Genomic DNA, 16,375 nt, shown 5'->3' on the forward strand with positions numbered 1-16,375 from the left:
AATTTCAAATGGCACTTAGAGGCTTTTGCATCTGAACTCTTCATATATATATATATATATATATATATATATATATAATTCTAGGTTCTGGATTTTAAATATTAATATAAAAACAATAGAGAAATAAATATAATAATAAAAATAATAATAAAAATATAAAAAAATTTTTTTTATAAAATTATACATATTAAAACTTAAAAAATATATACATTTTATATTTACATAATGTCTGTGTGTGTATTTATATATGCTTAAATTAGAAAACTCTAAAAAAACTCTAAAAAAATAGAAAATGATCCATTTGTGTATTCATTGAGAAAATAAATAGAAAATAATAGTATAAAAGAATAGTTTAGAAGAATACAAAAGATTAGTAACAGGTTTGCAAATGTTCCACAAGACACTATAAATTAAATTGAAAATAACAGCTCATATAACATTTAGTTTGACTTCTGGAGATCGCTAATCAACAATTTCCTTCTTTTACTGGCCATTTGTTGGGGAAAAAAGACGGCATTTTTAAGAGCTGTTGGCCCTTTTTGGTATCGTTTCATGAAAAGAGCCTGAAATGAATGTTAACCACTTCCCCTGATTTCTTGCTTGAGGTGCTGTTATGCAGCGCTAAATAAGTGTTGCTAAATCTGCTTTTCTTTGGTAGTCTGTAATGAGTAGCGCATGTGTCACACAATCACACACTGAAGAGGAACCGTATTGCTATATTTGTATTGTTAAAGTTAGATAATGTCAGTCTGAGCTTGGCAGTCACACGTCATTGGTCATAATTGCTGTTTGGCTGACTGGACTCGTGCAATTAAATAAAAAGAACATAAACTTGCTAGAAGGAATAAAACAGCATGTGTTTTTGGACTCTTATTATGTATTTTCATTGTTCGCATAGGGATCACTCGGGCCTGCGGGGAACGCCGGGGCAGCTGGACTTATTGGAACAAGGGTGTGTGTTCAATACATCTGAGAAATGTTAGATTGATGTTTATAAATGTGCAAAGGCAATACTCGTGTTGTTGTTTGTTTGATGCAGGGAGAACCAGGTTTAGAGGGAGAGGCTGGCCCAGCCGGCCCTGATGGCACAAAGGTAAGGAAATGATTATGTTCATTCTTTTTCAGATATACATGATTTAAAGCTGAAGAAAGCAACTTTCTTTTTGAATCTTGTTTTTTCTCCCAGGGTGAGAAAGGCGACATGGGTGGAGAGGGCGAGCAGGGGGTCAGAGGTGACCCTGGAATCAAGGGCAAAGAGGGGCCATCGGGCGACCCTGGGCTTACTGGCGTCAGAGTGAGTGAGCATGCACACTATGTCACATTCATACCTTGCTGTATAATCGGTTAGTAACGACACAAGAGTGTGATTTAAGGGGCGACTGGGGTTGCCCGACCCCAGTCCCCAGGCCGGGTCAAAGCAAAATGGTTTGGCAGTCTTAAAAAGTACATATGCAAACCAGGTTTAATACACTCTTTAAAATAAAGGATCTTTAGTGGTATCAATGGTTCCATGAAGAACCTTTAACATCCAGAGAATCTTTCCATTCCACAAAAGTTCTTTATAGTGGAAAATTATAAAATGTTCTTCACACTGATGTATCTTTGCAGAATTGTTAACTGAAAAGGTTCTTTGGGGAACCAAAAATGGTTCTTCTCCTGCGAAACCACTTTATTTGGTATATTTAGGAATAATATATATATATTTATAAAATCTAGGAGTTTAACCATAGCAACAGTGAACCATTATGATCAGTTATTGGGCAAATCCACAAAACATGTTTTTGCATATTACAGATATCGTTATCGCAATAAAAAACATTTACTGTATATTTTGGATTAAAACTTTATTTTCGTTTTAGTAATTTTAGTACTTAAACTTACTTTATTTCAGTTAGTTGACAAGACAGCATTTCAATTCAATGTACAATTTTCAAAGTTTTTAAGTTTAAGGTTTATCTAATATATATATATATATATATATATATATTTCAGGTTCATGTATGTTTATAGTTTTTATTAAACAATAACAACACTTGTCAGTCATCTTTATTTGTGAAATGACAGCGGGTTTGTTTTTGTGTGTGTTTTAGGGTCCTGAAGGAAAACCTGGTAAAAATGGCGAGAGAGGGAAACCAGGGTTTAAGGTAAGACATCAGAGTTCAAGATTTTATTTGGTTGAAGTTTTTTATTCATCTTTAATTTTTCGAACACAGCAGCCATATTGACTGCACTTTCACATTACCTGCAGGGTGCCAAAGGTAACATCGGTCATCTGGGAGAGACAGGAACCATGGGAAAGATCGGACCAATCGGAACCACCGGACCAAAGGGATCACGAGGAACCATCGGACATGTGGTAAAAAGATAGATATTTTATCATTACGTTTAGGTTTAGCAATGTATGTCCAACTCACTTAACATTTGACCTGTCTCGTCTTCTTCCTCCCTGTGTCTCAGGGCGCTCCCGGGCGTATGGGGCTGCAGGGCGATCCCGGCATATCCGGATATGAGGTGAGAGATATCATATTAGCACATTTCCAATTATTTATTTCCACTTCAGAGAACTGATTCATCAACTCAAGTCTGCTTTTTTTTCTCTACAGGGTCACAAAGGACCTCAAGGTCCAATAGGACCCCCGGGACCAAAGGGTGAAAAGGTAAAATGTGTTCATCACTCATTATGTTCAAACATTTTTATACTTGTGGCCTGCACAGTTACGTCACCCTGAGTGGACTTGAATACCTAAACCATACAATAATATTAACTCACAGAGCCTTTTAAAGGTGCCGTATGTAATAATTGAGGTAACAATATACGAAAAATGAGCTACACGCATCAAAAGAATGAGAAGAAATAAGTGCAAAGATGTCATTAAAAAACTGACAAGTTATAGTGCTGCCGAGATATTAACCTGAATTAGCATGCTAGATTACTAGCCCCGGCCCGGCAGGTATCGTAATACCAGTTCCGGCCATGGGAGGCGGTATGCGGACGGGCAACGTTACCACCAGCCAAACTGCAGTACACGAGTGAGTCGCGCTCGCGCCGGCTTGTGTGTGTGTGTGTGTGTGTACTTGAACCTGATGTCAGTCGTGTGGAAATACAGCCCACTACTACATTTCAGTTCAGGGAAGAGTTCAAAAAATGATTGGTCGACATTATGCATGAGGAATACATTTTGGTAAGTTGTAGCATACTGTATCTTTCAACAGAGTTCATGTTCTTTTTCCAGCTAGTAGAGACGATCGGTTCATGTGCGCTAGGGATCTGTAGTGTAACATGTACAAGCGCCAAAACGGTATTTATTCTTTGAATTGCGTAATATAATTGACAGAATCTGAGAGCTTAACTAACCTGCTTGCTAAGTGTCAATTGCGTGTGTCTCACGGTGAATTCACGGCGCTAGCTTGATCAACATCAGCGAATGCTGTCTGTCGAATTAATTCACTAACAATAAAAGTGTAATATGAACAAAACGAATACCATAAACTTCAAATAATTGCCCAAGCTTTTATTTTCCCATACCGTCGAAATGCACCAGCTTGTTTTTGAGATCTATGAGGCGGTCTTCATCATTTAGTGTTGAGATTCATAGTGTTTAGTTTAGTTCACTCTAGTGTTTAGTTCATTGAGTCTCTGATCTCTAAAAATCTCCAAATGTTCCACGTGAAACTGCGGTCTTCCAACCTTTTACTATCATGTCAAATGATTTGAATAACATGCGCGATGGTAGGAGCACAAGTCATTTTTTGGAGGTATACTGCCCCCATCTGTTATGGAATATGGAGTAAGTCTAACATTTATTATGTTAGATGGCACCTTTAAACACCATTTGATTTTGAAAAACAGTATCATTTATAATTTTTATACACATTTTTGGTAACACTTTATAATACGGTCTCATTTGTTAACTTTAGTTGACTATATTATAAAATATAATATATTTGTATAATTTACAACATTTAATTATCTTTGTCAATGTTAGTATTGTTTGGTTTGTCCATGCTAGCTCACAGTGCATTAACTCATGTTAAATGTATTAGTAAATGTTGAAATGAACGTTAGCTAAGACTAATAGTTCTGTGGAATTCATTGTTCATTATTAGTTCATGTTAGATAAAGTTAACAAATAAAATTTATTCTATAAAATATACCATATTTTTGAGTATTGACCATTAATATGAAGACACACAGTTTTCTATAATCATTTGATGTTTTCCATTATGTAATGTTTTAGGGTGAACATGGGGATGATGGGAAGGTGGAGGGTCCTACTGGTCCACCAGGACTCAGAGTGAGTCTCTCTTACTTTCATTTTTAAATCAGATTTCCTCTAAATTCAATAGCGATATTCACAACATCATGTGTTTGTGTGTATTTTCAGGGTCCAATTGGAAAGCGAGGAGACCGGGGCGAACCGGGAGATCCAGGATACGTGGTGAGATACACACAGCTACCCAGAAAGCACACTATTGTCTTCCTGCATATGAAGCACATTTGCTAGTTTACTGGAGTGTCGTCGGCACACACCAACATCTGACCATTTCCTGTAACAGATTAAGAACTGCTTACTGAGAATGAAAGCTGTTTTATATGGTTATCGGCTCAACAATGTCAAATATTTTATAAATCACATTACAGTGAAGACCATTGTTTTGATTTAGGCTGACGTTAGATTGAAAACTTCCCCCAGCAAAAATATGGTTTGAGTGGAGATGGATGTGTTATAATAGATAAATGGTAGAACTGTGGACAGCAGGATATGTAGGTGAAACTCAAAAAATGTTGAATATCGTGCAAAAGTTCCACGATAATCCAAATTAAAAGGTGAAACAAATATATTTAGTATATAGAACTGTATGCATATGCACGATTATACTTTTCAGAGGGCCGACATTTCTGTATTTAAAATCCTTTTTAATGATTTCACGTAATATTCTAATTTTCTGAGATTTTGAATTTGGGGTTTTCATAAGCTGTAAGACATAATCATCAGGATTTTAACTTTTGCACGATATTCTAATTCTAGTTTCACCTGTATATAGAATTAATAAGTAATGATTGCTAAGGAAAATGTCACTATTATACTATTATAAATATTGCTCATATTTTAAGAGTTTGTTCAGATTGGACTGCAAGATTTGCATGAGCAAACACCACATTTTTTTCTTTTTTAAATATATTTATTATTAATAAATAAAATAAATAAATGATTAATTTCTTAAATGTTCTAAGTAGTATTCCATATATCATTTATTTTTGTTATGTATCATTTTTTTGGTTTATTGTAATAATTCAGGGTCAGCAAGGTGTCGATGGTTTACGAGGCAAGCCTGGTGCTCCTGGACTACCTGTGCGTATAATATGATATCAGATCATGATTACACATGTGGCCACTCTCAAACATGCACACAAACACCTGTTCTTTCATTTCTTTGAATGCATATTTAGGGTAATCCTGGTCCACGTGGAATACAAGGCCCCAAAGGATCCAAAGGAGAACAGGTAATGATATGCTCGGTTGTGTGTGTGCTATTGTCTGTGCATATGGTTTGAAGAAATTCACATTTCATTACTTATGTTTTGGAATAGCAGCCGTAAACAACATGTGTTAGAAATCAGAGCCTTGTCGCATACTTCAGCAATATGGGTTAGATGCGTGTGTGTATGTTCATGCTGTATACGATTAATTCTGTGTGTGTGGTTTTCTCCTTGGCATTACTTCTTTTTCTCACAAGCTTTGTTGACTTTCAGGGTCAGAAGGGTAAACAGGGTCCTCTGGGGGAGCGTGGCAGCAGAGGGTCACCAGTAAGAGGAACTCCTTTTACAATTATGTGTACTTACAATTGTACTTTGAAATTTTTAATGATTTCATCTAGTATTCATATTACAGTTATCAGAATAGAAAACTTGTAATGGTCTTAAACATACTTCATTAATTTATAAATAATATATACATTTCTAATTGATCGATATCTGCCAAATGAATAAATGTGGAAAACAATTTTGCATTAAATGTACTCTCATTACTGATAATAATGTAATTTTATATATATTTAATTGATTTATATAATTGTACATATATTTAATGATTAAGTAATACAAATTATAATTATTATTATTAAAATCCGCACTAAAAAGCATTCATAATGCAAAATAAAACTATGCTGTATAATTACAATTTTACTTTGAAAAAATAATATTTATTTACTCCTGTACTGTAGTCTTCATATTACAGTAATAAGACTGGAAAAAATCTTAATTGTTCTATACAGACTTTAAAAAACAGCCTTTTTTGCACAATATATAATAATAACAATATTTATACATGTTTTTAATTTGCATAATTTTAATTACTTATATATATATATATATATATGTTTTTTTATATTGTATTGTTAATTAAAATGTGTTTATATATTAATTAGATAATTATATATATACATGTATATGTGTAATGAATTCTTATAAAAAATATTTTCATTGATTTTGGGTTGAAATATGACCCTAAAATGTTTTGTTTTTTGTGAGATTCTCACCGTAATATCCTTCATCACAAGTACATTTGCTTAAACATCTTTCCTTTCTAAAAGCCCATCGATCTGTGTTCTCAGGGTGTTGTTGGGTTGCCCGGTCCCAAAGGAACAGTGGGTCGAGAAGGACAGGAGGGCGTTCCCGGCATGGATGGGCTGCCAGGGAAAGATGGAAGCAGAGGAACACCAGTAAGATTTCATCATGAGAGCTGTGTTTCCTGATCCATCATCTGTCTGAACTGGTTTACATGCGTCTTTCTCTTCCTTTAGGGCGATCAGGGAGATGATGGAGAGTTTGGTTTGCCTGGTAAACCTGGGGCTCCTGGCAAGGTTGGCGTTATCGGTTTACCAGGCCCACAGGGATCATTTGGTCCAAAGGTCAGAGGATAACATTTTTCCAAAATAATAATCAGTTTAGATATAGATTTACACAACAGTTCAAAAGTTTACGGTCAGTGAGATATTTTAAAGAATCTCAGCATCATTACTCCAGTCTTCAGTGTTACATTCAGAAATCATTCTAATATGAGGATTTGGTGCTCAACGTTTCTGATTATTATCAATGTAAAAAACAGTTGTGCTGATTAATATTTTTGAGGAAACCCTTTTTTTCAGGATTCTTTGATGAATGGACAGTTCAAAATAATATAATTTATTTGAAATTTAAATCTATTTACTGTCAGTAACTGTCACTTACTGTCAGTTTTAACCTATTTATTACACCCTTGCATTTCTAAAAAAATAAAAAACATTTTAATTTTCATATTTATAATTAAGATCCTAGAAAAAAGTACAAAATGATTATTTTCTATTTTATTCTGTTCTGTTATTATCTTGAATGGGTCATGTTCATTATCTTGAATGGGTCATGTTGACATTATATGTTCGTATGAATAGGGTGAGAGGGGTCTTCCGGGTCACCCTGGCCCTTCAGGAAAGAGAGGTTTTAAGGGAGGGATGGGGCTTCCAGGACCTCAGGGAGACCAGGGATCTAAAGGCCAACATGTGAGTCCTACACCCTGACAAAACCATAAACTGAGAACTGCATCCAGCTTACAAAAGATCATTTTGCAACAAAACATTAATATTAATCTCTGATTTAGGGTGACATCGGGGAGCCCGGCTTTCCAGGGGTACTAGGAATGTTTGGACCGAAGGTGAGTTTTATCACACATTGCCAGGAGTCTGAATTAAATGCTTCTTCTTGCTGAAAAACAGAAATGTGATCGTCCATGTGTGTCTGCCCAAGAGAAACAAACAGAGATGAGATTTATCATTTCTCAAAGAGTTCTTTCCTTTGGGAAACACGTTTTCATCCACACACTCAGAGCGTCATAATTCACACAAGCACTGGTGTATTTTTGTTAAGGTTTTCTCAGAAACCCAAAGCCGTGAGCTCATAAAACAGGACAAGCATGTGTAGTTGTGGTGTTACTGTGGCATTCCTAATTCACTCAGATTCATTCATGCTTCTGGTTTAACTAGATGATCTAGAGTTGTGGAAAAATGAGGACCACCAATGAGAGCCACACAAACAGTTGACAGTGAGAGATAGTCAAATGGTGTCTTTGGCCACGCAATGTTCCACTACATGAAGGCTTTAGTGCTCTTCAATATACACAACACACACACTAGCATTAATGTTGGGTTAGGCACAGCTGTGTATTTGTGTGTTTGTTTATGTGGGATTGATGTTTGGGTTGTTCATTCAGGGCCCTCCAGGAGACTTTGGGCCGAAAGGCATTCAGGGGCCTAAAGGGCCTCAAGGCAGCATGGTGAGCACACACACACATACTCTATCTATCTATCTATCTATCTATCTATCTATCTATCTATCTATCTATCTATCTATCTATCTGTCTGTCTGTCTGTCTGTCTGTCTGTCTGTCTGTCTGTCTGTCTGTCTGTCTGTCTGTCTGTCTGTCTGTCTGTCTGTCTGTCTGTCTGTCTGTCTGTCTGTCTGTCTCAATAGATCACATATGGCACATATAATAGTGTTTGTATTGTAATATTTCTATGTATGTTTCAGGGTAGAGGGGGTTTAGCTGGACCTGTCGGTGTGATTGGCCCTACCGGGAGTCCAGTGAGTATATGCCACTTCTATAGTGAACCGTGTGGTATTCTCTGCTGTCTGACCTCTGACCTCTGGCGTCTCTTTGTAGGGCTCGAGAGGAGATTCTGGCAACAAAGGAGAAGTGGTGAGAAGAAATGAATTCATTCTTTCTCTTCAGATCTTGACATCACAGTAAATCTTACGGTGTCTCTTTAACACTCTTTTTTTCCCTACAGGGTGTTCAGGGACCTCGAGTGAGTCTTTACGGTCACAGACACTGCATTTCACATTATCATTGGCTTGTGTTTGTTTCAAAGTCACTTGTCTTTTTCTAACTTTGTTATTTGTGTGTTTTTCCAGGGCGCTCCTGGACCGCGTGGACTTCCTGGACCGCCGGTAAAACACACACTTCTTTTTTTAACTTTTCTTAGACTCTTTCAGAATTACTTCAGCTTTTTAGAATCCTTTTTAGGCCCCGTTTACACAAAGGGAAAATGCAGATATTTCCCTGTGGTTTGGCCTCTCATTTACACGAAAACCCCGTTTATATCACAGAAAACGATTATTTCTAAAAACTCTGGCCAAAGTGGAGATTTCTGAAAACGCCGGTTATGTGTTGTCGTGTGAACTGGGAGAAACGGCGTTTTAGGTTCTCTCTTGTCGATTCTGAGGATTCTGATTGGCTTGCATGGCTTTATCCATGCCGCCCATAGGTTTGGCATAGTTATGATGACGCTCGACGGCGTATTTATGCGGGTGTGTGCACGATATTATTATTGAAAACGGAGAGGGGGAAAATATTCGTTTCTCTAAATAACCGGCTTTGTGTAAACGTGGCCTTAGGTTCTCATCCAATAGTGTCAGAGCAGTCAAATAAATAAAATTGTTAAATATTAAGTGACTTCGGACTAAAAAGAATTGTATATTTTTTAAATTCTAAGAAAACATAAAAAATCTTGTTTTTAAATTGAAGGTGTCCACAAATATCCCCAACCTGAAATTATTCATATTATACTCAGTTAGTTTGGGGAAATTTTTGTCCCCAAATTAAAGTAATTTAATCCGCACATACATAGTATGTTTTAATAATATTAGAATATTTCATATACATTTATGATTATTATAGTTTTATTATTTGGATTCTTTACAGGGTCCACTGGTAATCCCACTGGCTATGGTAAGAATATTCACTAACTTTATATTTACATTTACCATTCATTAATTGCTGTTCTGTACATATGCGTTATTAAGTTTGCTTGTGTGTGTATGTTTTAGAAACAAGATTTCGGTCTTGGAGTGGCCCAGCCAGTTTTTAGGGAGACAAACACACAGAAAATAGAGGTGAGATCATTCAAACACACACCCACACACAAAGGACATAGCCTGTTTATCGGACGAGTGTGTGTTTATATGTAGTTTTAAAGGCTGTCCCGCTGTTCTCTCAGGGTCGGGGTCTGATGGACATGCCGATGTTGGATCAGGCTCCAGAGATCCTGCGGACTCTCCATTACCTGAGCTCTCTGGTCCACAGTCTGAAGAACCCGCTGGGCACACGAGATCATCCTGCTCGACTCTGCAAGGACCTGCACGACTGCCGGGATACACTCAACGATGGTGTGTGTGTGTTGAACCTGAAAGGAATATTCTGGGCTAAATACCACCAATAGCATCTAATAATTAAGCATTTACCATTGTTAAATGCATTTCAATTGTGCTGAAATATTTGCGTTCCGGTTCCTTCAGGCACTTATTGGATCGACCCGAACCTGGGCTGCTCCTCAGACTCTATAGAAGTGATGTGCAGTTTCAGCGGTGGTGGACGCACCTGTCTCAGGCCCATCAGCACAGCCAAGGTCTGTAGCATTCAGCTTCAAGATCAGATTTTTATTTCATTAATGCTTATCTTTGGGAGGATATGTTTAGAAAAGAAGTTGAAGTGTTAATGATGCTGTTTTATTGGCTGGTCGCAGCTGGAGTTCAGTGTCGGACGCGTCCAGATGAACTTCCTGCACCTGCTGAGCGCCGGAGCAGAGCAACGAATCACTATCCACTGCCTGAACGTGACAATCTGGAGCCACGCGCCCTCCCTGCCCCCGTCCCAGAGCGCTGTTCGCTTCCACGCGTGGAGTGGGGAGCCGCTGGAGCCGGACGTGTTAGCAGACTCCTGCTGGGTCAGTGTGCCCTTCACACAGCTCTCAAATGAATGAGTTTTACTTTGCATCACGTACAGGAATTTAAGACAATGAATGCAGGATATACAATGATGATGACTGTTTAAAATGTGTCATCTTAGTCTGTGAAAAGGGTCCATAGTGTTTGTTGTAGTTAACAATGTAGTTAGGGGGTGGTGATGGTGCAGTGGAGAAGACATATGCCTTTGGTGTGAGAGACCCAGGTTCGAATCCACTGCAAGACACCAATGTGTGTCCCTGAGCAAACCCTGAGCAAGACGCTTAACCCCTAGTTGCTCCAGAGGCGTGCGACCTCTTAGGTACATAGCAATTGTTAGTCGCTTTGGATAAAACGTCAGCTAAATGAATCAATTTAAATGTAACAATAACAACACTGAACTTTAGTCATGAACTTGAGTTACTTTTGCATGCATGTTGCATCACTGATTGTGTGTTTTTTTATTGCATAGCAACTGAACGGGCGCTGGCAACATGCTGACTTCCTGTTCCGGGTGTCAGACCCCACCTTACTTCCTGTCATACGCATTAGCAACCTACCGAAGACAACGGCCTCATCACGCTTTCACCTAGAAGTCGGACCTGTGTGCTTTCTATAGTGTGTGTGTGTGTGTGTGTGTGTGAGAGAGATTGTGAGTGTGTGTGCGCTCCTCAAACACACACTGACCCACCTACAGCCCGCCCCCTTCAGTATTCAGCTACTGATTGGACTGCAGAAACAGAAAGAGGTGGTGTGGGCGGGGCTTTGGGTGACAGCATTGGAGACTCCCGCAGTCTAAAGGAAATTCCGCCCCTACCAGCCATGGATGTCCAATCAGATTTGATTCCTCTAAAAAAAACAAGCCAATCATCTCGCAGGGACAAAAACTCAGGACATCCGGGGCCGGAGAAACTGCTAAACCCTCTGTCTCTGTCTTTCTCTCTTCTTCTTCTTCTTCTTCTTCTCTCTTCTTTCTCAGCCTGTTTCTTTGGTGCTCGTTTTCTTTTTAGTCGCTCTTTCAAAATAATAATAATAATAAGTTATTATAATACTTGTACTTTTATAATAAGAATCAAGTTTATTGAAGAGATGAATTAAGATCATTGAGAGGTATTATATGTACATATACACTTATTGTTTATCTGATCTTTTATATATTAATGTTGTCACGTGTAAAAAAAGAAATGCTAAAGTGCAATAGGAAAACGAAGAAAAAATGATAATTGATTATATATTAATGTGCATCTCAATAAGGAAGGTTTTTCAGGGATGTTGTCATTCATTCGTGTCATTTTAACACTCCGTCAGACAGGGAAGTGTGTGTGTGTTTATGCGTGTATGAGCGTGCGTGTGTGTGATGGATCAGTAAACAAGTGAAGGTGTATTCTTCTATCAAACGACCCACCCGAGGTGCGCCTGTCACTTTAAAAGGGCTGTTTCTCAATGAAAATGGGTGTGTTTTGTTCAAAGTAGTTAATAAGAGTGAATCCCTCATGAGAACAGGCCTGGGTCATATTTCAACCAAAAAGAAAGCATAAAAATTAAAATTAGCATTGTGGCATTTTTGTGACGAGCAAAAATCTTTTTTACAGTAATGCATATGGAAATAATTCACCTTTTTGTACTTACTTTTGTAATTCGTAGGCTATTATTTGCTTAGATTATCATTACAGAAATGTTGAATTGCTGAAACATTACATCAATGAGTAAAAAAAAGTGCAGTTGTCATAAAATTATTGTCACAATGCAAAAAGTTAAAACTGCATTATGCAAAATTTAATTTGTATTCTTTATTTTCTGTGTGGTTTCAAAAACGTAGGCTACTCTGAGCTCAAAATATCAGCAGTTTATTGTTTTCTTTTCATTTCTGGGTAAAATATGACTTGGACATGTTCTTAACAGGTTTCGCGAGATTTACTCATCAAAGGCCCGTTCACACCAACGATGATAACGATAAAATAGTTGAAAATGATTCGAAAAACTTTTTTTTTTTCTTCAGCTGATGAACAAGAAAAACATTGACAGCCAATCAGAATCCATTCTGCCTTAAGAGCGCAATCATTTAAAGCGACAGGCGACACAGCAGTGCGCGCTTATAGTTATCGATATAGAGTGCCGAAGTGATGACGTCACTTTGTGACAACTCGGAAGTTAGCGGCGCATGGGTTCCCTCGATTGAAAAGCTATGGATTTTCCCCATAGACTTTTGAAAAATCGCAAAAAATAAGATCTGTGTTGAACAAAGAGTTGTGACCCTTACACGTTTTGTCTATCAAGATAATCTTTACAAGTTAATCCAAAATTTATACTTCGGCACTCTAGTTATCGTTTTTAGCGTGAATGGGCCTTTAAGGTTTGTCTCGGTAACAATGGTGCTATTTTGAAGCTGGTTTTAAAGTGGATCTTCAAGATGTCGATGCTTTTGTTTAGTGCCCGTGTTACTCTGAATTATGATGTTAGTGTGAATATTGTGTACTTTAAAGGTGCTCAGAAAAGTCAGTTAATACATGTTTAATCTGGATGTGTTTGCAGCATGTTGAATGCATTATGCATAAGCTCTGTGGTTCCAGAACAGTTTTGTACTTTCACCTCACCCGCTCAAACATCAACTAGTGCCTTTTGTAAGGGAAAACATTTCAGTAGCTATACTTTTTTTTTTTTTTAAGTGGCATCAGAAAGTGTATGTTATCATATGCAAATAATGGTCGTAATCTCGTGAACGAAATGTTGTTCCATAAAACATGGAAACGGCATTTCGAAGCTTTTTGTTCCTTTATTCTTCACGACCGTGTGTATAATTCTGCCGGCTTTGATGTATACAGTGAGTCCCTTTTGCTAATTTAATGTTATTTAAATTTACAAGCGCTCTTTTTAACCAAATTCTCTGTTGTGACAGAGTTTCTCTCCAGATAACTTAATTATCCGTATGCCAACTGCTCTTACGGTCGATAGATTTATTTTATGTGTAAATTTGGGGTTCCATAGAACAATATATTACTTTTTTCAATCTGTTTTTATTTTTCTATCCTGTTTATTTTTGTCTATAATAATAACAATAATCTAAAGTCGTACTGTACCAGGACTGTGTTCTATATTATTTCTAAGGTTCTAAGATGAATTTTAAAACATGTGAACGTTCCATGTCAGAATGTTGGAATTCTGATTACCTCATCGCTCTGTAGTTTCTGTTTGTGAAAATTCAACTGTCAAATTCAAGGCTCAGTAAACTCGTCTTTGTCAAATTCATAATCAGTTCTCTCTCTCTCTGAACACGTCCTCTGTTTCGCTCATTGTTCTTTGTGTCAGTTTTCCGTACTCGGTTACCTATGTGGATTCTGAATTGGAATTAATGCTTACATACCCAATAAAGATGTTCTTACACCAAAGCCTGCGTTTGAACTTGTTGTTTAATTAATAAAAACAATACAGACATCGTAACTCTAATTGTTACACTTCATTTAGGCAAAAAAAAGAGATCTTTGTTTTCATGATAACCTTTAGTTAATGCATTAACTAAGATTTATAAAAACATATTTTTTAATTAATTATGAATTAGTTTAATCGTTTTAATGTTTAAGTTTAATTATTTGTATTAATACTAGTTAATAAATGTGTCAATGTTAGTTCACAGTGCATAATGTTAACAGATACAATTTTGGATATTAAAAATGTATTAGTAAACGTTGAAATTAACATTAAAGATTAGTAAGTATTGTAAGTATTGTTCAATCTAGTTCATGTTAGCTAAACCTTATTGTAAAGTGTTACCTAGAAATAAAAACCCAAATATGACAAAAAATGTTTTTGTTATTTTTGACATTACAAAAATACTATCAAGTTGAAATGAAAACAAAATAAGTAATTAAAAATAAATACTATGAGATCTTAATGATACACTGTTAAAGGGGTGGTAAAGTATGATTTCACTTTTCTAACTTTAGTTAGTGTGTAATGTTGCTGTTTGAACATAAACGACATTATCAAAGTTGCAACGCTCAAAGTTCAAAGCAAAGGAAGATATTTGCTTTTAAAGAAATCGTTGTTTAAATCTACACTGTGTAACTCTTTTAGTTTATTCTTAGCTAAAAACACTTGGTTCTTTCAAAAATATATGTGCTCATTAATGTATATTTACTTCATTCAAGTAATAAAGTGTATAATATGCCATAAATACATACGGGTAAGGGCTTCTAATAGATACAGTCGGCAACGCGTCATAGATGGGGGGCGTGGTCGGCGTGGGGGAAAGCAGCGCGACCATATGTATTTGAATCAATATTATGAAGCTGCAGACTCGGAGCCTGCATCTACAGTCCCCCACCCAGAGTCCCGCATTCTCAGACCCCTCGTTTTTCAAACATAGCGCCTCCTGCTGTTCAACAGATCGAATAACACCCGCACACGGAGTACAGCGCACGATTATCCAAATGCAATTAAAAACAATAGGATGCAATATTACGGTCTCCAAATAAATTATCCAATAAATATTTGCGTTCCCTGCTTAATGCATGTGCCAAAAAAACTAATTGTTACGGAAGGGATACAATTACAGATTGAACTTCAGAAAAATAGTATGTGATATTATATTGCTACAATGTTTTTTTTTAAATATTTTTTAATTCAAATTCCAAATTTTCTTTCAGTTCAACCTATAATGGTCCAATTAACATTACGATGCTAACATTACAATATCTGTTTTTTGATATTTTGAATGCGAAGCAAAACAAATCAGAATAGACAAAAAACCAATAATAAATAATTCTGTACTTTATTTAATGATCACCTAAACATCTTGCTGTAAAGAAAAAAGGAAGAAAAAACTGTGTTCGTGACTTTACTTTTCGTCTTCAATTGCATTTAAAAAAACCTCATAAGTCGCTTTGCATAATCATAAGATTATATGTTGCTGCATTCGGCAGGGGCAACTCCATCGATATGGTGTGGAATAGCCTACAACATAGGCCCGATAGCACATGTCTTATGATGTTTAAAAAAGAAAGAAAAGAAAATAGAAAAATATGTTTGCAAATGTTAGTTACCATGTAGCACTGCTCTGTTGAAGTGTCCCTTGAGATGTTTTTAAACTTTGGACAACTTTGTGGGTTTGAAATATATGGGGGCACAGAATGGGCAGTGAAAATAACTGCAGCATTTATGACATTTCTACAAAAAGTCCAAGGTTAAAGGCTAACGTAAACGTAAGCTATATAAATGTTTTTGGGGGGAAGAGGGCGAAAAAACATACATTAACGGCTCAAATCTTGTTACAATCTTTACAAATATTAAATGGACTATTCATATGTTGTATCGATGAGCTAAATTAGTTTTAAATCAAACGAGTAGGCTACTACGATTCGCTAAATAAAATTGAAGATAGCCTACTCACGTTTTAGCTTAAGTCATTCACATGTTTATCCGATACAATTTGATAGGAGGCGCTGTCTCGAAAAACGAGGGGTCTGAGAATGCGGGACTCTGGGTGCAGGGGGACTGTAGATGCAGGTCTCCGAGTCTGCAGCTTCATACTACTCATTTGAATGACAAAAATGTCATATTGCGAGTCATTTATGCCTGCCGACCGGCAACGGTACATTGCAAAATTAACTGTAATAGGTTATG

General features: G+C 36.7%; 1 protein-coding gene across 1 annotated transcript in view; it reads left to right on the top strand.

Moving 5' to 3' along the window:
• col27a1a (collagen, type XXVII, alpha 1a) overlaps positions 1 to 14,141 on the top strand; it is a 72,639-nt gene extending 58,498 nt beyond the window's left edge. The window contains exons 35-61 of the mRNA XM_039681829.2: positions 899 to 952; positions 1,040 to 1,093; positions 1,187 to 1,294; positions 2,091 to 2,144; positions 2,249 to 2,356; positions 2,458 to 2,511; positions 2,604 to 2,657; positions 4,239 to 4,295; positions 4,386 to 4,439; positions 5,301 to 5,354; positions 5,453 to 5,506; positions 5,756 to 5,809; positions 6,616 to 6,723; positions 6,805 to 6,912; positions 7,432 to 7,539; positions 7,638 to 7,691; positions 8,247 to 8,309; positions 8,564 to 8,617; positions 8,697 to 8,732; positions 8,824 to 8,841; positions 8,948 to 8,983; positions 9,738 to 9,764; positions 9,863 to 9,928; positions 10,033 to 10,201; positions 10,331 to 10,440; positions 10,558 to 10,758; positions 11,229 to 14,141. Coding sequence (XP_039537763.2) covers positions 899 to 952; positions 1,040 to 1,093; positions 1,187 to 1,294; positions 2,091 to 2,144; positions 2,249 to 2,356; positions 2,458 to 2,511; positions 2,604 to 2,657; positions 4,239 to 4,295; positions 4,386 to 4,439; positions 5,301 to 5,354; positions 5,453 to 5,506; positions 5,756 to 5,809; positions 6,616 to 6,723; positions 6,805 to 6,912; positions 7,432 to 7,539; positions 7,638 to 7,691; positions 8,247 to 8,309; positions 8,564 to 8,617; positions 8,697 to 8,732; positions 8,824 to 8,841; positions 8,948 to 8,983; positions 9,738 to 9,764; positions 9,863 to 9,928; positions 10,033 to 10,201; positions 10,331 to 10,440; positions 10,558 to 10,758; positions 11,229 to 11,375 — 2,064 coding nt within the window. The 3' untranslated portion in view covers positions 11,376 to 14,141. The remainder of the gene's footprint in view (positions 1 to 898; positions 953 to 1,039; positions 1,094 to 1,186; positions 1,295 to 2,090; positions 2,145 to 2,248; positions 2,357 to 2,457; positions 2,512 to 2,603; positions 2,658 to 4,238; positions 4,296 to 4,385; positions 4,440 to 5,300; positions 5,355 to 5,452; positions 5,507 to 5,755; positions 5,810 to 6,615; positions 6,724 to 6,804; positions 6,913 to 7,431; positions 7,540 to 7,637; positions 7,692 to 8,246; positions 8,310 to 8,563; positions 8,618 to 8,696; positions 8,733 to 8,823; positions 8,842 to 8,947; positions 8,984 to 9,737; positions 9,765 to 9,862; positions 9,929 to 10,032; positions 10,202 to 10,330; positions 10,441 to 10,557; positions 10,759 to 11,228) is intronic.
• Positions 14,142 to 16,375: the final 2,234 nt, after the last annotated feature.

Source organism: Pimephales promelas, chromosome 19, assembly GCF_988280905.1.
Source record: "Pimephales promelas chromosome 19, fPimPro1.hap1.1, whole genome shotgun sequence".
Taxonomy (NCBI): domain Eukaryota; kingdom Metazoa; phylum Chordata; class Actinopteri; order Cypriniformes; family Leuciscidae; genus Pimephales; species Pimephales promelas.